This window comes from Pristiophorus japonicus, chromosome 22 (genome assembly GCF_044704955.1).
Source record: "Pristiophorus japonicus isolate sPriJap1 chromosome 22, sPriJap1.hap1, whole genome shotgun sequence".
Lineage (NCBI taxonomy): Eukaryota > Metazoa > Chordata > Chondrichthyes > Pristiophoridae > Pristiophorus > Pristiophorus japonicus.
Window position 1 is genome coordinate 35322209 of NC_091998.1, and position 21294 is coordinate 35343502.

The 21294-nt window shown below is 49.9% G+C and overlaps 1 protein-coding gene across 2 annotated transcripts in view; it reads left to right on the forward strand.

The window, feature by feature from the left end:
• LOC139234947 (polyunsaturated fatty acid 5-lipoxygenase-like) overlaps positions 1-14551 on the forward strand; it is a 192233-nt gene extending 177682 nt beyond the window's left edge. For both annotated transcript variants that reach the window (XM_070865923.1, XM_070865921.1), the window contains 3 exons: positions 7782-7882; positions 9943-10113; positions 11051-14551. In XM_070865923.1, the coding sequence (XP_070722024.1) occupies positions 7782-7882; positions 9943-10113; positions 11051-11230 (452 nt within the window). In that variant the 3' untranslated portion in view covers positions 11231-14551. The remainder of the gene's footprint in view (positions 1-7781; positions 7883-9942; positions 10114-11050) is intronic.
• Positions 14552-21294: the final 6743 nt, after the last annotated feature.

Here is a 21294-nt window from a genome sequence, read left to right on the forward strand (position 1 = left end):
CACACACTGACCTTTCACACTCTTGGACACTGGGTCACACACAGATCTTTCACACTCTTGGACACTGGGTCACACACTGACCTTTCACACTCTGGGACACTGGGTCACACACTGACCTTTCTCACTCTGGGCAGTGGGTCACACACTGACCTTTCACACTCTGGGACAGTGAGTCACATACTGACCTTTCACACTCTGGGACATGGGGTCACATACTGACCTTTCACTCTTTGGGACACGGTGTCACATTCTGACCTTTCACACTCTGGGACACTGGGTCACACACTGACCTTTCACACTCTGGGACAGTGGGTCACATACTGACCTTTCACACGGGGTCACTGGGTCACACATTGACCTTTCACACTCTGGGACACTGGGTCACACACTGACCTTTTAGACTCTGGGCAGTGGGTCACACACTGACCTTTCACACTCTGGGACACTGGGTCACCCACTAACCTTTTGCACTCTGGGACACTGGGTCACACACTGATCTTTCACACTCTGGGACACTGGGTCACACACTGACCTTTCACACTCTGGGACAGTGGGTCACACACTAAACTTTCACACTCTGGGACACTGGGTCACACACTGAACTTTCACACTCTGGGACATGGGGTCACACACTGAACTTTCACACTCTGGGCCATGGGGTCACACACTGTCCTTTCACACACTGGGTCACACACTGACCTTTCATACTCTGGGACACTGGGTCACACACAGATCTTTCACACTCTTGGACACTGGGTCACACACTGACCTTTCACACTCTGGGACACTGGGTCACACACTGACCTTTCTCACTCTGGGCAGTGGGTCACACACTGACCTTTCATACTCTGGGACACTGGGTCACACACAGATCTTTCACACTCTTGGACACTGGGTCACACTCTGACCTTTCACACTCTGGGACACTGGGTCACACACTGACCTTTCACACTCTGGGACAGTGGGTCACATACTGACCTTTCTCACACGGGGTCACTGGGTCACACACTGACCTTTCACACTCTGGGACACTGGGTCACACACTGACCTTTCACTCTCTGGGCAGTGGGTCACACACTGACATTTGACACTCTGGGACACTGGGTCACCCACTGACCTTTCACACTCTGGGCAGTGGGTCACACACTGACCTTTCACACTCTGGGACACTGGGTCACACACTGATCTTTCACACTCTGGGACACTGGGTCACACACTGACCTTTCACACTCTGGGACAGTGGGACACACACTGACCTTTCACACTCTGGGTCACGGGGTCACACACTGACCTTTCACACTCTGGGACACTGGGTCACACACAGATCTTTCACACTCTGGGACACTGGGTCACACACTGACCTTTCACACTCTGGGCCATGGGGTCACACACTGACCTTTCACACTCTGGGACACTGGGTCACACACTGACAATTCAATCTCTGGGACACTGGGTCACACACTGACCTTTCACACTCTGGGCCATGGGGGTCACACACTGACCTTTCACACTGGGACACTGGGTCACACACTGACCTTTTACACTCTGGGACACTGGGTCACACACTGACCTTTCACACTCTGGGCCATGGGGTCACACATTGACCTTTCACACTCTGGGACACTGGGTCACACACTGACCTTTCACACTCTGGGACACTGGGTCACACACTGACCTTTCACACTCTGGGCAGTGGGTCACACACTGACCTTTCACACTTTGGGACACTGGGTCACACACTGAACTTTCACACTCTGGGACACTGGGTCACACACTGACCTTTCACACTTTGGGACACTGGGTCACACACTGACCTTTCACACTCTGGGACACTGGGTCACACACTGACCTTTCACACTCTGGGACACGGGGTCACACACTGACCGTTCACACTCAGGGACACTGGGTCACACACTGACCTGTTACACTCTGGGACAGTGGATCACACATTAACCTTTCACACTCTATGGCATGGGGTAACACACTGACCTTTCAGACTGTGGGACACGGGGTCACACACTGACCTTTAACACTCTGGGTCACTGGGTCACACATTGACCTTTCACACTCTGGGACAGTGGGTCACACACTGACCTTTCACACTCTGGGACACTGGGTCACACACTGACCTTTCACACTCTTGGACACTGGGTCACACACAGATCTTTCACACTCTTGGACACTGGGTCACACACTGACCTTTCACACTCTGGGACACTGGGTCACACACTGACCTTTCTCACTCTGGGCAGTGGGTCACACACTGACCTTTCACACTCTGGGACAGTGAGTCACATACTGACCTTTCACACTCTGGGACATGGGGTCACATACTGACCTTTCACTCTTTGGGACACGGTGTCACATTCTGACCTTTCACACTCTGGGACACTGGGTCACACACTGACCTTTCACACTCTGGGACAGTGGGTCACATACTGACCTTTCACACGGGGTCACTGGGTCACACATTGACCTTTCACACTCTGGGACACTGGGTCACACACTGACCTTTCACACTCTGGGCAGTGGGTCACACACTGACCTTTCACACTCTGGGACACTGGGTCACCCACTAACCTTTTACACTCTGGGACACTGGGTCACACACTGATCTTTCACACTCTGGGACACTGGGTCACACACTGACCTTTCACACTCTGGGACAGTGGGTCACACACTGAACTTTCACACTCTGGGACACTGGGTCACACACTGAACTTTCACACTCTGGGACATGGGGTCACACACTGAACTTTCACACTCTGGGCCATGGGGTCACACACTGTCCTTTCACACACTGGGTCACACACTGACCTTTCATACTCTGGGACACTGGGTCACACACAGATCTTTCACACTCTTGGACACTGGGTCACACACTGACCTTTCACACTCTGGGACACTGGGTCACACACTGACCTTTCTCACTCTGGGCAGTGGGTCACACACTGACCTTTCATACTCTGGGACACTGGGTCACACACAGATCTTTCACACTCTTGGACACTGGGTCACACTCTGACCTTTCACACTCTGGGACACTGGGTCACACACTGACCTTTCACACTCTGGGACAGTGGGTCACACACTGACCTTTCACTCTCTGGGCAGTGGGTCACACACTGACATTTGACACTCTGGGACACTGGGTCACCCACTGACCTTTCACACTCTGGGCAGTGGGTCACACACTGACCTTTCACACTCTGGGACACTGGGTCACACACTGATCTTTCACACTCTGGGACACTGGGTCACACACTGACCTTTCACACTCTGGGACAGTGGGACACACACTGACCTTTCACACTCTGGGACAGTGGGTCACACACTGACCTTTCACACTCGGGGCAGTGGGTCACACACTGACCTTTCACACTCTGGGACACTGGGTCACACACTGATCTTTCACACTCTGGGACACTGGGTCACACACTGACCTTTCACACTCTGGGACAGTGGGACACACACTGACCTTTCACACTCTGGGTCACGGGGTCACACACTGAACTTTCACACTCTGGGACAGTGGGTCACGCACTGACCTTTCACACTCTGGGACAGTGGGTCACACACTGACCTTTCACACTCGGGGTCACTGGGTCACACACTGACCTTTCACACTCTGGGACACGGGCTCACACACTGACCTTTCATACTCTTGGACTGTTATGTGTGTATGTAAATCTTACCAAAATGTAAAACTTGCCACTAGAGGACTCACCTGTGGGAGACCTAAGCGTCACCTGTGCACCCTGGTGCAAGCAGGTATAAAAAGTGATTCACCATGCTGCTTCCCCACTCTTCAGTCTGAATAAAGAGACCAATGTCACAACAGTTTGAGGTTGCGATACAGTCCTGTGGATTTATTATGTACATAACAAATTGGCGACTAATAACGGATTACGAACTTTCATGTGGTAATGGCTGCCGTTGGTATTCTTGAGAGATTTGTTGAGGGTAATGATTGGGAAGCCTTTGTTGAGCTCCTCGACCAGTACTTTGTGGCCAACTGCGATTCTCCTCACCGTATGTGGGTCATCGGTATATTGCCTCCTAAACAATCTGCTGGCACGGTCAAACCAACGGACAAATCTTTCGGAGAGCTGTGTACGCTGGCTAGGGAACATCTCAAGCCAAAGGAGAGCATCCTGATGGTCAGTATCACTTTTACACGCACCGTCGCTCCGGGGCCGACCTAAGACAGTGCGAATTTGCAGGATCCTTGGGGGAAATGTTGCGGGACTTTTTCGAGTTTGGAATTGGCCACGATGCTGCTGCCTGCCGAATCCCTAGATCTGAACAATGCCATCACGATAGCCCAAGTCTTCATATCCACGAGCGATAAAACAAAACAGATATCGTCACAGAATCGAAGCTCACCGGCAAGCACTGTGCATAAAATAATGGTTTTAGCAGGCAGAACGGCACAGGGCAGGGCCCACACAACTGCAGTGGCCAGACCTAGGCCTAGAGTGACTCAGAGTCCACCGTGAGGTGTGAATGCGTAACCATTAGCATCATGTTGGCACTGTGGGGGCAGCCATCGAGCTCATCAATGTCGATTCAAGCCCCATGTGTGCAAGGGCTGTGGAACAATGGGGCACCTCCAGCGAATGTGCAAACGACCTGTGACTCACCACGTGGCAGAGTCAGGGGAGGACGACCGATCCAGCGAGGATCACGAGCAGGTGAGGCAACTGAACTTGAGGATGAAGAGGAAGTATATGGGATACACACCTTCACCACCAAAAGCCCTCCGATAATGTTAAAAGTTGAAACGAACGGCACTCCTGTCTCCACGGTACTATACACGGGGGCGAGTCAATCAGTTCTGAGCCAGAAGGCATTCGAGAGGCTGTGGGGCAACGAAGCACAATGACCCAAACTGATCCCGATTCAGGCAAAGCTGCACACCTACATCAAGGAACTGATACCAGTTATTGGCAGTGCGGACATAAGAGTATCCCATGAGGGAGCGGTGCACGATTTAGCACTGTGGATTGCTTCAGGTGATCGGCCAACGCTGCTTGGTAGAAAGTGGGATGGGGAAGATTCGGTGGAACTGGGAAGACCCCTGCATACCTTCTCCGGCGAACAATGTCTCCCCTTCTCAAAGGCTGAGCAAGCTCCCACCTTCAGCCGAACCAGGCATCAAAGTGCAGATCCATTTGCAGATCCCCGAGGCACAGGCCGCTCATCACGACCACGAGGAGGTGAAGATCAACCGAGCAGTGGTACAGGCGCGGTACCCACCGCCCGAAGCCGACGACCCCTTTCGCGACAATGGAAGAAGCTCCAGTTCGACCATGCGGAGTGGGACTCCGGCTGAAACAATCTGAATGCGTCTTCCTGACGCCAGTAGCAAAATCTCTGGAGAGGAAGATCGCGACAGTCGGCATCACGGACACGGACGAGAGTGTGTCCAGACCACGGGACGAGAGTGCGTCCAGACCACGGGACGAGAGTGCGTCCAGACCACGGGACGAGAGTGCGTCCAGACCACGGGACGAAGATGCGTCCAGACCACGGGACGTGAAAGCGTCCAGACCACGGGAGGTTGCCACAACGGAACGGAGCAATGTGTCGCCCAGCACGGAAGACGACTGGGTTTGGGACAAAGGTAAAGGGGCGGCCACTGAGAAGGCCAGGAACTGACCACATTCCAACAAGTTGTTTGCATTATGTAACCCATGTGAGCGATCCTTCGCGGCCAATGATGTACCATTGTATGGGGTCGGAGGGACCTTATAACAAGCCAAAGTAGCGGGCGAACACCAACCGGTCGTATATGTATCTGACAAAGTACTTGTAACAAGTGATGTGTTATCACACGGGGTCTGATGTGTTGTCCAGCAAGCCAAAGTGCAGGCGAACCCCAAACAGCTGTATATGTATCTAACAAAGTATTCGTAGCAAGTGAGATGTTACCGCACATGGTCGGGAGTGTTGTGCAGCAAGTAAAAGTAGCGGGCGAACCCCAAACGATTGAACATGTATCCAATAAGTTAAACAAAGCAGCAGCCTGTACTCACGGGACTATAGAGACGTACCAAAGAGGGTCCCAATATGTGCTCGAGTCAGACAAGCTGCTCATCCCACAAATTTGGGAGAGCAGAGGCACCATTATCGATGCTTTGTTTCGAGAATGTCCAACACTGTCTGTGCACTGTAACATGATCCGCCACGGGCCAGGCACTGAGAGCAGCTCTAATGCTCTCAATTGGCCACCAATGCCCACCCCCGGGGTGGAAACGGCGCAGCCTGCAGACTTACTCGCGGTCGTGGAAGTGCTAGAAAGCGAGGGTCAACCGTAACGGCTGCCCAGCTTAGGACCTGGACCAGCCAGGATCCCATGTTACCACCTGCCAAAGGTGAACTGCTAGACAGGATGTGGCAACCTATCCGCCAAAGAGACGATAAACCCATCCCAACGTTGCAAGGCAAGGCAGGGCGGCTACACAAAGTCAGTGGTCCAGGGCCCCCATATTACGGCCCAAGGTCCACGGGGACTACTAGGCCTCCCACCACTACCGAAAGTCTCAAGGCCATTGCGGCCATCCGGGCCTTGCCAGACCTCAGGGTCAGCGACAATAGCCCGGAGCAGGCAGCCCAAATCACTAAATCTCGCACCACGCATGTCTGGGTAGACTCCTTACAGACCTGGCCATCCTCGGTGCTACGCAGTCACCAGACAGAATCACTCAGAACCGAGCCTTCCGTATGCCATCAGCAGAGAATGCACCATAATTGCACGCCCCCTCCACGCGACATCAGAATAAGTGATGTAGACCATGCTCAGGGCCCCAGTTGGGCCGCCAGCACTGCATTAGCCAAGGCGGGGAAATGGAGTGTATGTGATGAAAACGGAGCGTTTGATTGTGAAACCATGTACTGGGCTAACGAGTAAAGCATTTGAACAAGACCAAACTGCGCACTACAGATAACCAGGAATCACTGTGAAAGGACCTGGCTCCCAGCAACCCACTAACACGATCAACTTCGTCGTCAACCACGAGGATGAACCCACCACGTCAGGACTTCAACCCAGGCGACTGACCCGGGGAGGCGAGGCACCACATCGCCTCAACTTGCAAATAACTTGCACATAAGACTTTGGGGGGTGGGAGTGATGTTATGTGTGTATGTAAACCTTACCAAAATGTAAGATTTGCCACCTTGCACCCTGGGTCTAGCAGGTATAAAAGGTGATTCACCATGCTGCTTCCCCACTCCGGAGTCTGAATAAAGAGGCCAAGGTCACAACAGTTTGAGCTTGCGATACAGTCCTGTGGATTTATTCTGTACATAACAAGGACAACGGGTCACACACTCTGTGATGGCGTGGTGCATTGGGTTAGACGTTAGCCTTTTTTCCCCTAGCACTAAAATCCTTCACCTTGAGCACAAAATTTACAGAAAGATAGTATGAAAAACTGGAAGAACATCTGTGGAATCTTGTTGGGTCTTGTGATAAGTTCGAGGCTTGATAATCTTTGCATTTATTAACACCCTCCCCCTTCACTCCCTGTACAACCAGTCTTGGTATGTGCAACTGTTTTATTCAACCCTTGCCATCTATAAGGATTAAAGGAATGGTGATACACATACAGACTGTAAATCGGTGTGTGTGATATTCCTGTGAGAGTATCCTCAGTTACGACAGATCGAGGAATTTTATAAAATGCAGTTCCAGCACAAATACCACATGGCCATGATCTCAGTATCTTTAAAGTTCTGGCACTTAAAAAAACAATTATTATCTCTCCTAAATACAGGATTTCCCAAAACAATCAAGACAATTGAGAAGCTGATCGAGTATCTGACGCTAATAATGTTCACCACCTCTGCCCAACATGCTGGAGTCAACTTTGGCCAGGTATGGAGCTAATCATGATTGACAGATTCCGTGGTTGTGCTGTGTTTAGTTTTGTACAGTCTGTTTGGGGTCCCTGATCCAGAGGGTAAATGCACCCCCCGAGTAAGGCTGAGAATCACACAGTAAAGCACCACACCGTGTGTTAGACAGTGCCTCTGATGCAGAACAGAAACTGGCACCGAGCAGAGTTGGAGACAGGCCCAAAGATGAGGCTGAAGAACTAGGCTTAGAGTATAAAACAGGCAGGTGCTGGGCAGGGACCACCCGAAATGTCAGGGGTGAAAGTGGTCTTTGGCGATAGCTCGAGTTCCACCCACCTGATCGCTTTCAGTGGAAAAGATAACTGGGCAGCCTGTGAAATGAGCTGCCGATTCACTGTCGCCCGATTTGTTCTAGCCCCAAAGCCCAAATTCACCCTTTGTGTTGAGTTTGGGTCCTGACCTTCGGAAAGGTACATGGATTTTGGGCAAAATCCAGCATCGATTGCCCTGGACAAAGGGACGGAGTTACGATGAGAGACTGGGTTACTGAGGCTGCTGCTCCCGGGAGATGAGGGTGGGGGGTGTTTAATATAATGAAGGGACTGGCAGAGTAGGTGGGAGATGGCGCTTCCCTCTGACAAGGAAATCCAGATCAAGGGCACTGAGAATTTCAGCTAAGCCGTTAAAGTGAGTCCAGGAAAAGTGTCTGGACAAAAGAATGAAAAACACATCAAGTCAGTGAGGGACGGGTCAGTATCTATCTAATCGTAGCCAGTGAATCACCTGCAATGGCTTCTCTTTCCACCCCCGCATCGTTACCTCAGGTGTCCCCCAAGGGTCTATCCTTGGGCCCCTCCTATTTTTCATCTACAAGTTGCCCCTTGGCGACATCATCTGAAAACACAGCGTCAGTTTCCACATGTACACCCAGCTCTACCTCACTACCATTTCTCTCGACCCCTCCACGGTCTTTAAATTGTCAGACTTCTTGTCCGATATCCAGTTCTGGATGAGCAGAAATGTTCTCCAATTGAATATTAGGAAGACCGAAGCCATTGTTTTCGATCCCAGCCACAAATTCCATTCCCTAGAAACTGACTCCATCCCTCTCCCCAACTTCTGTCTGAGGCTGAACCAGACTGTTCGCAACCCTGGTGACATATTTGATCCTGAAATGAGCTTTTGACCACATATCCGCAGCATAACTAAGATCGGCTATTTCCACCTCCGTAACATCGCCCGTCTCCGTCCCCTGCCTCAGCACATCCGCTGCTGAAGCCCTCATCCGTGCCTTTGTTACCTCTAGACTTGACTATTCCAACACACTCCTGGCTGGCCTCCCACATTCTACCCTACGTAAACTAGAGGTGATCCAAAACTCGGCTTCCCGTGTCCTAACTCGCACCAAGTCCCGCTCACCCATCACCCCTGTATTCACTGACCTACATTGGCTCCTGGTTAAGCAATGCCTCGATTTCAAAATTCTCATCCTTATTTTCAAATCCCTCGCCCTCGCACCTCCCTATCTCTGTAATCTCCTCCAGCCTCACAACCCCCCACCCCCCACCCCGAGATATCTACGCTCCTCTAATTCTGCCCTCTTGAGCATCCCTGATTATAATCGCACAACCATTGGTGGCTGTACCTTCTGTTGCCTGGGCCCCAGGCTCTGGAACTCCCTGCCTAAACCTCTCCGCCTCTCGACCTCTCTTTCTTCCTTCAAGATGCTCCTTAAAACCTCCCTCTTTGACCAAGCACCTGTGCTAATTTCTACTTATGCGGCTCAGTGTCAAATACTTATCGCATAATACCCCTGTGAAGCATCTTGGGACGTTTCACTATGTTAAAGGCGCAATATAAATACAAGTTGTTGTTGTCACGCAGTGTGAGGGAGGGTGGGGAGTTGCAATTCTAAAATAAAGGCCTCCTATGATGAAGAACTGAGCCCGGAGTGGCTGACTCACATTCCCATCACTAAAGAGAAGAGGAGACATCTGGAGAGCAGAAACCAATTGGAATTTATCGATTTTGAGTTTGAGTGAGTTCTTTATTGTAAATGTATTTTTTCTTTGATTAAAGTATGACTGGAGCTCGTGGATCCCAAACTCTCCTCCCACAATGCGCCAGCCCCCACCTTCGGAGAAAGGGACTGTGACCATTGAGTACATCATCGAGAGTTTACCCGATAGAGGGCGTTCGTGCTGGCACCTGGGTGCGGTGTGGGCACTCAGTCAGTTCCAGGACAATGAGGTAGGACAGAGAGCTGATAACCAGCGACATGTGACCAGACACGCCCAGCACACCCCAGGCAAGAGGTCATGGTCCTGCACGGCCTGAGGGGTTCTCGCTGCATATTGGGTGACCAGCTACAAACCCCTGAAATTTAACGTTCAGTCTCCTGAGGCCCCGGCCTCAGTCCATCCGCTGCAGAAACCCTCGTCAAGGCCTTTGTTATCCCCACTCTCGAATATTCCCATGCTCTCCCGGCCGGCCTTCCACCTTCCACCCTCCCCAAAGCTCTGGCCGTATTCGAACTGGCACCCTGTGCTCCCCTCTGCCCACCGGATAGCAATCGCAACAAGCATCCTGCTTCCTCACCTGGGCGACTGCAGCCAGGAACTATATTCAGGTCCACATTCATATATATTTATCTGCGTACAATCCAGGTATAGATAAATACAGGAATAAAAATCAAACCAATAACCCCTCTTCTCTCTCAGTCCAGCCCACATTCTTCCCCCTCCCCTCACTCAACTTTCCCTCTGCTCCCTTCCTTTTTTCTTTCCCCGCCTCTTTCTCCCAATCCCTCTCTCTCTCTCTCTCTCTCTCACCAATCCCTCTCTCTCTCCCCCAGTCCCGCTCTCTCTCTCTCCCCCAGTCCCGCTCTCTCCCTCCATTCTCCTAAATATTGATCAGTAATTTTTATAAATGATTTGTAAATATTGATTAATTTATATAAATGTTATTTGAATATTGATTGATGATTTATATAGAATCAGAAGAGTACAGCGCAGAAGGAGGCCATTCGGCCCATCGGTCTGCACCAGCCCATCGGTCGAGCAGTCCAGAAAGTCCCCCTCCCCCGATCTTTCCCCGTGGCCCTGAAATGTTTTCTCCTATTTAAATATTGATGGATGATTTATATAAATGGTATTTAAATATTGATGGATGAATGATATCTCTGCAGCAATTTCTGGGAATGTACACAGATGAACACTTCATCGAGAAACCGGTCAAGGAAGCGATGGAGAGATTCCGGACCCACCTTCAAGAGATTACCCAGCATATCACCGAGCGCAATAAGAACAAGAAGCTCCCGTATTACTACATGTCTCCAGACAGAATCCCCAACAGTGTGGCAGTGTAAGAGCCGGGAGCAGCTCCGAGAGAGGGACCCAGCCCGGTACAATAGAACCAGCAGTGGGCCTGGTGTAGGGTTACCGCTGCCTGCTTTACATTTTTGCAATCGGCAAACTGTGCAAAATAATTGATTAGAGATCTTTGAACTGCCTTCAGCTTAAAGCAATAGTGAACATAGGTGACCATGAGAAGCTTCAGTGCTGTCAGGCTTTGATCCATTGGGTCTAGATGTTGCTCCTCAACTCCCGACACGAGCATCTCTGCTCCTGGGAGTGGCTCACCCTCTTTAATGGAGCACTTTTGCCTGGGCACTGATGAGGAAAATCTGGGCCCCTTGTTCCAATTTGCCAGGTGTTTTATAACTTTTTAAAATTTGTTTTAGTTTTGGGATGTGGGCATCGCTAGCAAGGCCAGCATTTATTGCCCATCCCCTAATTGCCCCTGGAGAAGGTTGCGGTCAGCCGCCTTCCTGAACCGCTGCAGACCGTGTGGTGAAGGTGCTCCCACAGTGCTGTTAGGGAGGGAGTTCCAGGATTGTGACCCAGCGACGATGAAGGGGCAGGAGTGTCAGGAATGGAAAGGATTAGCGGGAGAGTTGGACAAGCGGCAGAGTTTACAGCAGCACGTACGTTACATCGGAATCCACGTGACTTTCCCAAAGGGTCAACCTCTGGAGCAGCTGGCAATCCCCTTACTCAGCTTTGGGAACCCCCACCTCCTGACACGCATGCTGTTAGTGTTCAGGTAGACCGCAGCTGATCTGTATCTTAACTCTATCTACCCGCTTTGGTTCCGTAACCCTTAATGCCCTTACCTAACAAATACCTATCGAGCTCAGTTTTGAAATTTACAATTGACCCCTGGACTCAACAGCTATTTGGGGGAGAGAGTTCCAGATTCCCGTCACCCTGTGTGTGAAGAAGTCCTTCCTGACATCACTCCTGAACGGCCTGGCTCTAATGTTAATGTTCTGCCCCCTTGTTCTGGACTCCCCTAACAGAGGGAATAGTTTCTCTCGATCTCCCCTATCAAATTCTTTAATCTTCTTGAAGACCTCAATCAGTTCACCCCTTAACCCTCGGTACTCGGGGAATACAGGCCCAGTCTGTGCAACCTGTCCCCATAATTTAACCCTCTCAGCCCCGGTATAATTCTGGCGAATCTGCACTGCTCCCCCTCCGAGGCCGATATATCCTCCCTGAGGGGCGGGGCCCAGGACTGGATGCAGTGTCCGGGGGTCTGACCCGAGCTCTGTCCAGCTGTAACATAACTTCCACACTTTGTATTCCAGCCCCCGAGATAAAGGCCCACATTCCGTTAGCCTCTTTAATGGTTTGTTGGACCTGCCCACTAGCTTCTACTGATTTCTGTACATGGGCCCCTAAATCTCTCAGCCCCTCCACAGTCCCTCGCTTCTCACCGTCTGGAAAATACTCTGATCCATCTTTCTCAATTCCAAGTGGATGACCTCACACTTCCGCAAATTGAACTCCATCTGCCACAGTTTTGCCCAGCCGCAAAAGCCGAGGCCCCAGTACAGATCCTTGGGGGACCACTAGTCACATCCTGCCAATTGGAGTAAATACCCGTTACCCCGACTCTCCGCCTCCTACCCCCTAGCCAATTCCCTACCCCAGCCAATAGGTTGCCTCCAATTTCCATGCACTCTCATTTTTGCAAACAGTCTCTTATGTGGAACCTTGGCAAATGTCTTCTGGAAATCCATATAAATAACATCCATAGACACTCCCTTATCTACCATGTTAGTTACCTGCTCAACAAATGTAACTAGGTTCGTTAGTCATGACTTGCCCATTACATAGCCACGCTGGCTCTCTGATCAGCTCATCTTTGTCCAAGTGCCTAGTCTCTCTGTCCCGAATAACAGATTCCAGTAATTTCCATACAAAAGATGTTGGACTAATAGGCTTATAATTTCCTAGTTTATTTCTCCTACCCTTCTTGAATAGTGGAGTGACTTTGGCAATTTTTCAATCTAAGGGGATATTTCCTGCATTGAGATCTTTGGAAGATCATGACCAGAGCAGCTCATCATCATCATAGGCAGTCCCTCGGAGTTGAGGAAGACTTGCTTCCACTCTAAAAGTGAGTTCTCAGGTGACTGTACAGTCCAATATGGGAATTACAGTCTCTGTCGCAGGTGGTTGCAGGAAAGGGTGGGTGGGACTGGTTTGCCACACGCTCTTCCTGCTGCCTGCGCTTGGTCTCTGCATGCTCTCGGCGACGAGACTCGAGGTGCTCAGCGGATGCTCGTCCTCCACTTAAGGCGGTCTTGGGCCAGGGACTCCCAGGTGCCGGTGAGGATGTTGCACTTTATCAGGGAGGGTTTGAGAATGTATGGCAGAGACACCTGTCCATTTACAGCGGGAGCCTCAGTGATGAGGATGGCAGTTCATCCGATAACCTGATGGTGGGTAATACAGCGGTAAGTTGGCACGGTGATCTCCCGCTTCATTCCGGTCTGACTGCCACGGTATTGACCCACAAGGGGAGAAGTTAGTGAGACAAAAATCGCCCCAACATCTTCCGATGCAACAAGAAGGCAGATAATCTCCAGGAACCATCTCGCCGGGAAGTGTAAGCTTCAACCATGCAGCTTTTGGAGTGATGCTTTTTTCATAAACTTGAAAATTGTTGCTTCTCACCCAGCTGTATCATAGTGCAGCATTTTCAATAGTAATTTTATATAATATATTGCAAGCTCATAAAACTTTTAATGCTTCAATAAAAGCTACGTCTAGTTCTGCTGGTGCGTGTAGTGTGAATGCTGGAAAACGATGCACTATTTCCGATTGCTGTGTCCTATCAGCACACGATCTGTCACATTGCACACCGATGTGTGGGTCAGATAGTGGGGTATTAGACAGTACAACTGCCCCACTGTGTATCTCCGCCAGAGCTTCACAGGAGCGAAGATGTGTCTCATTGCTCCATTTCCCGCACCAGTTCTGTACCCTCTGTGGGAAGGCCAATTTAGGTCAAACTTTCAACAGTTCTTTTTGCTACTGGTTCACACCAACGAGGATCTGGTTAGACATTGTTGCAGACTGGCGTGTCCTGGCCAATATTTATCCCTCAACCAACAACACTGTAATGTACCTACCTGTGGGTATGCTCACACTTTTGTAGCGTTGTTGCATTGTGAGTGGCTTAGCCAGTCACGTGATGTCTACAAGACTCAATAAAACCCCAGCCAGTTGGGTTCGGGGGATCCACGATTAGGCAGGTGATTGTGAGCCTGGTGGATGAACTGATAATGTGTAGTGTGATTGTTAAACCTTTTGCTAATAAACCAACTAGTACTTAATGGCAATGTGTTGCTATGAATTCTTAAGCAAAGAACCCATGAAGCAAATACATTATAAACACGAAAACAGATTATCTGGTCATTATCACATTGCTGTTTGTGGGAGCTTGCTGTGCACTGATTGGCTGCTTACACTTCAGAAGTACTTCCTTATTGGGTCCTTTGGAACATTTTTTACGTGTTCACGGGATGTGGGCATCACAGGTTGTCATGTTTGTAACTACAATGTAACACCACTGTATTACTGTATACACTCAACACAGATGCACACCTTGACCACAGGGAGTGAACTTGTGGGAGACACTCCTTACCTGATCACTCAGGTATATAAAGAGAGGTCCAACGCAGGGTCATCACTTCTGGAGTGCTGAATAAAAAGTTAACGTCACTGAGTGGCCTTGTCCCTGGAACGTGCCTCGTGTGGTTTCATGCTGTAGAGTAAGGACTTTACACCGGCAAGGCCAACATTTATTGCCCAATCCTAATTGCCCTTGAAATGGTGGTGGTGGTGAGCTGCCTTATAAGAACATAAGAACATAAGAATTAGGAACAGGAGTAGGCCATCTAGCCCCTCGAGCCTGCTCCGCCATTCAACAAGATCATGGCTGATCTGGCCGTGGACTCAGCTCCACTTACCCACCCGCTCCCCGTAACCCTTAATTCCCTTATTGGTTAAAAATCTATCTATCTGTGACTTGAATACATTCAATGAGCTAGCCTCAACTGCTTTCTTGGGCAGATAATTCCACAGATTCACAACCCTCTGGAAGAAGAAATTCCTTCTCAACTCGGTTTTAAATTGGCTCCCCCGTATTTTGAGGTTGTGCCCCCTAGTTCTAGTCTCCCCGACCAGTGGAAACAACCTCTCTGCCTCTATCTTGTCTATCCCTTTCATTATTTTAAATGTTTCTATAAGGAAAGGGATAGACAAGATAGAGGCAGAGAGGTTGTTTCCACTGGTCGGGGAGACTAGAACTAGGGGGCACAACCTCAAAATACAACTGAGTGGCTTGATGGGCCATTTCAGAGGGCAGTTAAGAGTCAACCACCATTGACTTCCAAGGTTGTGAAAGCTGTGATAGAAATGCAAGCATTTCTTTGACTGATTTCAAACAAGAGTCTGAGAGCTGACAAAGAGAAGGCTTCCATTGACGATCTAGGCTGGATAAGAACCCAGGACCCAGAGGGGAAAGCACAGTTTGGAACATCACCGCATCAGCCTCGGCCACAGACCGCGTGGTGTACACTATCTTATGGCTTTTTCTACCTCGTGCAGTGTTGGGGTCTCACTGAGGTGGTGGCGGGTAGCATGCTGCGGGATGGAGTCGAGAACACTCAAGTCAAAGGCAGAGTCTCGATTGAGGAGATCTTTGAAGTGCTCCTTCCAGTGGGCCCTGACTGCCTCGGTGTCCTTGATGAGTGTTTCCCCGTTCTTGGCCAGCAGTGGGGTGGGGCCTTGGGAGCTTGGCCTTGACTGCGATGAAGAATCCTCGCATATCATGGCTATCGGCCAATTGCTGTATCTCTTGTGCCTTCTCCATCCACCACCTATTCTTTAGGTCCCGGGTTTTTTGTTGGACCTCAGCCTTGAGCCACCTGTAATGCTGCTTTGCTGCTCCCAAGTTGGGTTGTTGCTTAAGGCTCAGAAATGCCCTACGCTTGCAATCTATTAGCTCTTGGATCTCCTGATCGTTCTCATCAAACCAGTCCTGGTGTTTCCTGGTTGAGTGACCGAGCATCTCTTTGCAGGCACTGGTTATGGAGGTCTGGAGGGCAGACCAGGCACTGTAGGCATTCTGTGGCTCAGGGTCATCAAGGCATGCCAGGTTAGCTGTGAGGCGCTGGCTGTATAGGGCTCTCTTAGCTGGGTCTTTAAGTGCCCCGGCATTGACTTTTTTGCGGCACTGCTTCTCCTGCCCCCTCCGCTTTGGGGCTATGTTGAGGTAGAAAAAGCCATAAGACAGCTTAAGAACAACAAGGCTACGGGAGCGGATGGTATCCCTGCTGAGGCACTAAGGTATAGCGGAGAGGCAATGTTGGCGCGAATACATGACCTCATCCCTCATCTGGAAGGAGGAGAGCATGCCCGGAGATCTCAGAGATGCAGTGATCGTGTCCATCTTTCAAAAAGGGGACAAGAGCAACTGCGGCAACTACAGAGGAATCTCCCTGCTATCAGCCACTGGGAAAGTAGTCGCTAGAGTCCTCCTCAGCCGTCTTCTCCCTGTGGCCGAGCAGCTCCTCCCAGAGTCACAGTGCAGATTTCGTCCCCTACGGGGTACAACGGACATGATCTTTGCAGCGCGACAACTGCAGGAAAAATGCAGGGAACAGCACCAGCCCTTATACATGGAGTGTAAAATGCTTCAAAGTGAAATGCACATTGGATGCTTAGGTCCCGGGAGTGTGTTGAAACAAAACATTAGCATCCTCGACCAGGCCAACATCCCCAGCATTGAAGCACTGACCACACTCGACCAGTCACAAGATTCTTAAAGCAATCGCTCGACTCGGAACTCCTTCATGGCAAATAGCGTGCAGCAAACCAATCCCACCCACCCTTTCCCTCAACGACTACCTGCCGACTATCTGTGACAGAGACTGTGGCTCTCGTATTGGACTGTACAGCCATCTAAGAACTCATTTTAAGAGTGGAAGCAAATCTTCCTCGAATCCGAGGGATGTGTGTACAGCCCAAGTATAAAAGGCCAGCCATTTTGTATATTAGCCACTTTGGGTCTTAATAAAGCGGAGCCAAGATCATACCTCTTGGAGTTAAACAGTACTCAGTCTAACAGTTATTGCATACACAACACAGAGAGTCCGTGAATCATCATCATAGGCAGTCCCTCGGAATCGAGGAAGACTTTTTTCCACTCTTAGAATGAGTTCTTAGGTGGATGAACAGTCCAATACGAGAGACACAGTCTCTGCCACAGGTGGGACATACATTTGTTGAGGGTAAGGGAGGGTGGGACAGGTTTGCCGCACATTTTTTCCGCTGCCTGCGCTTGATTTCCACATGCTCTCGCCGATGAGACTCAAGGTGCTCAGCGTCCTCACGGATGCACTTCCTCCACTTAGGGCGATCTTTGGCCAGGGACTCCCAGGTGTCAGTGGGGATGTTGCACTTTATCAGGGAGGCTTTGAGGGTGTCCTTGAAACGTTTCCTCTGTCCACCTTTGGCTCATTTGCCATGAAGAAGTTTGAGTAGAGCGCTTGCTTTGGGAGTCTCGTGTCTGGCATGTGGACAATGTGGCCTGCCCAGCAGAGCTGATCAAGTGTGGTCAGTGCTTCAATGCTGGGGATGTTGGCCTGGACGAGGACGCTGATGTTGGTACATCTGTCCTCCCAGTGGATTTGTAGGATCTTGCGGAGACATCGTTGGTGGTATTTTTCAAGCGACTTGAGGTGTCTACTGTACATGGTCCATGTCTCTGAGCCATACAGGAGGGTGGGTATTACTACAGCACTGTAGACCATGAGCTTTGTGGTAGATTTGAGGGCCTGGTCTTCAAACACTTTTTTCCTCAGGTGGCCGAAGGCTGCACTGGTGCACTGGAGGTGATGTTGAATCTCCTCATCAATGTCTGCTTTTGTTGATAAAAGTCTCCTGAGGTATGGGAAATGGTCCACGTAGTCCAGGGCCGCGCCATGGATCTTGATGACAGGGGGGCAGTGCTGTGCGTGAAGGACAGGCTGGTGGAGGACCTTTGTCTTACGGATGTTTAGCGGTCCGTGTGGACAATGTGGCCTGCCCAGTAGAGCTGATCAAGTGTGGTCAGTGCTTCAATGCAGGGGATGTTGGCCTGGATGAGGACACTAATTTTGGTGCGTCTGTCCTCCCAGGGGATTTGTAGGATCTTGCCGACGCATCGTAAGGTCTGTGAATAAAGGGCAGGTGAAACCATTGTGTCTGGGGGTGGGCAAAATATATAAGAGTGGCCATTGTTGGCAGAGAGAGGGAGTGAATTCCCATTACAAATATTGACATGAAATGTGGACTTTAATATTTAATACAATACTCATCAGTGTCCGGCGAAATGCACTTGGCAAGTGAAGACCAAGTGTAGTTTCCAGCTGACGGAGAGTTAGAGGGTGGCGAATAATTAGACCAGAGTATAACTCCATTACTATTTTAAAGTCATACATTCCGTCTTTATTTTTATTTCATTCATCATTAAAAAGCAAAATTGGCAGTGATATGGGAAACCGGGAGGTAGATTTGGTTGGAGCGAGGGAGTTTCTTTCCCATACAGGCTGAGCAGTGGGAGATGTAACACTACAGTGCCACCACAGGTAGGAGGCTGTAATTACACTGTGACGTTTACATAGACAGTTTCCATTATAAATGAGGGCATAGGAAATGATAATGGGAAAAGTTGACAGAAATATGTGACACCAGGAATGGCCAACATTTATTGCCCTTGAGAAGGTGGTAGTGAGCCGCCTTCTTGAATCGCTGCAGTCCGTGTGGTGAAGGTACTCCCACAGTGCTGTTAGATTTGGGGTTCCAGGATTTTGACCCAGCGATGATGAAGGAACAGCCAATATATTTCCAAGTCAAGGTGGTGTGTGACATGGAGGGGAACTTGCAGGTGATGGTGTTCCCATGCGCCTGCTGCCCTTGTCCTTCTAGATGGTAGCGGTCCGAGTTTGGGAGGTGCTGCCGAAGAAGCCTTGGCAAGTTGCTTCAGTGCATCGTGTAGATGGTACACACTGCAACCACGATGCACCGGTGGTGGAGGGAGTGAATGTTTAAGGTGGTGGATGGGGTGCCAATCAAGTGGGCTGCTTTGTCCTGGATGGTGTCGAGCTTCTTGAGTGTTGGTGGAGCTGCACTCATCCAGGCAAGTGGGGGGTATTCCATCACATTCCTGACTTGTGCCCTGTAGATGATGGAAAGACTTTGGGGAGTCAGGAGGTGAGACACTCGCTGCAGAATACCCAGCCTCTGACCCGCTCTTGTTGCCACAATATTTATGTGGCTGGTCCAGTTAAGTTTGTGGTCAATGGTGACCCCCAGGATGTTGATGGTGGAGAATTTGGCGACGGTAATGCTGTTGAATGTCAAGGAGCAGTGGTTAGACTTTCTCTTGTTGGAGATGATCATTGCCTGGCACTTGTGTGGTGCGAATGTTACTTGCCACTTATCAGCCCAAGCCTGAATGTTGTCCAGGTCTTGCTGTATGTGGGTATGGATTGCTTCATTTCCTGAGGAGTTGCCAATTGAACTGAACACTGTGCAATCATTAGCGAACAGCCTCACACCTGACCTTATGATGGAGATAAAGGTCATTGATGAAGCAGCTGAAGATGGTTTGGCCAAGGACACTGCCCTGAGGAACTCTGTCGTGATGTCCTGGGCTGAGAATATGGGCCTCCAACAACCGCAAGCATCTTCCTTTGTGCTAGGTATAACTCCAGCCAGTGGAGAGTTTTCCCCCGATTCCCATTGACGTCAGTTTTACTGGGGCTCCTTCATGCCACACTCGGTCAAATGCTGCCTTGATGTCAAGGGCAGTCACTCTCACCTCACCTCTGGAATTCAGCTCTTTTGTCCATGTTTGGGCCAAGACTGGAATGAGGTCTGGAGCCAAGTTATCCTGGAGGAACCCAAACTGCATCAGTGAGCAGGTTATTGGTGAATAAGTGCCGCTTGATAACCCAATCGACAGCACCTTCCATAACTTTGTGATGATTGAGAGTAGACTGATGGGGCAGTAACTGGTCGGATTGGATTTGTCATGCTTTTTATGGACAGGACATACCTGGGCAGTTTTCCACTTTGACGGGTAGTTGTAGCTGTACTGGAACAGCTTGGCTAGAGGCACGGCTAGTTCTGGAGCAGAAGCCAAGAGGTTGTCAGAGCCCGTAGACTTTGTTGTATCCAGTGCGCTCAGCCGTTTCTTGATATCATGTGGAGTGAATCAAATTGGCTGAAGACTGGCTTATCATACAATGGTTACAGCCAGAAGTAGGCCACTTAGCCTGTAGAGCCCATGAAGGTCTCTGTTCCTGCACCCCCTTTAGGGTTGTATCCTCTCGTTTATATTGCCTCTCCTCGCCTTCCTACCAAACTGTATCACTTCGAACTTTTCTGCATTAAATTTCATCTGCCACGTGTCCGCCCATTCCACCAGCCTGTCTATATCCTCTTGAGGTCTATCACTCTCCTCACTGTTCACTATACTTCCACATTTTGAAATAGTGCCCTGTACACCCACGTCCAAGTCATTAATATATATCAAGAAAAGCAGTGGTCCTAGTACCGACCCCGGGGGAATACAACTTTATACCTCCCTCCAGTTCTTTCTCTTTCCTGTCACTTAGCCAATTTCATATCCATGGCAACTTTTCTGGCAAGCATATTATGTGGCACTTTGTCCAACACCTTTTGGAAATCCACGTAAACCATGTCATCCACATTGCCCTCATCAACCCTCTCTGTTAGCTCTTAAAATGCTCAATCAAGTTGGTGAAAAACAATTTGCCTTTAATAAATCCATAATGAATCCACACTTGTTGAAATGACAATTATTATTTCTAAAAGCTTCCCCACTACCGAGGTTAAACTGACTGGCCTGTAGTTGCTGGGTTTATCCTTACACCTTTTTTGAACAAGGATGTAACATTTGCAATTCTCCAGTCCTCTGGCACCACCTGTTTCTAAGCAGGATTGGAAGATTATGGGCAGTACCTCCGCGATTTCTTCCTTCACTTCCCTCAGCGTCCTAGGATGC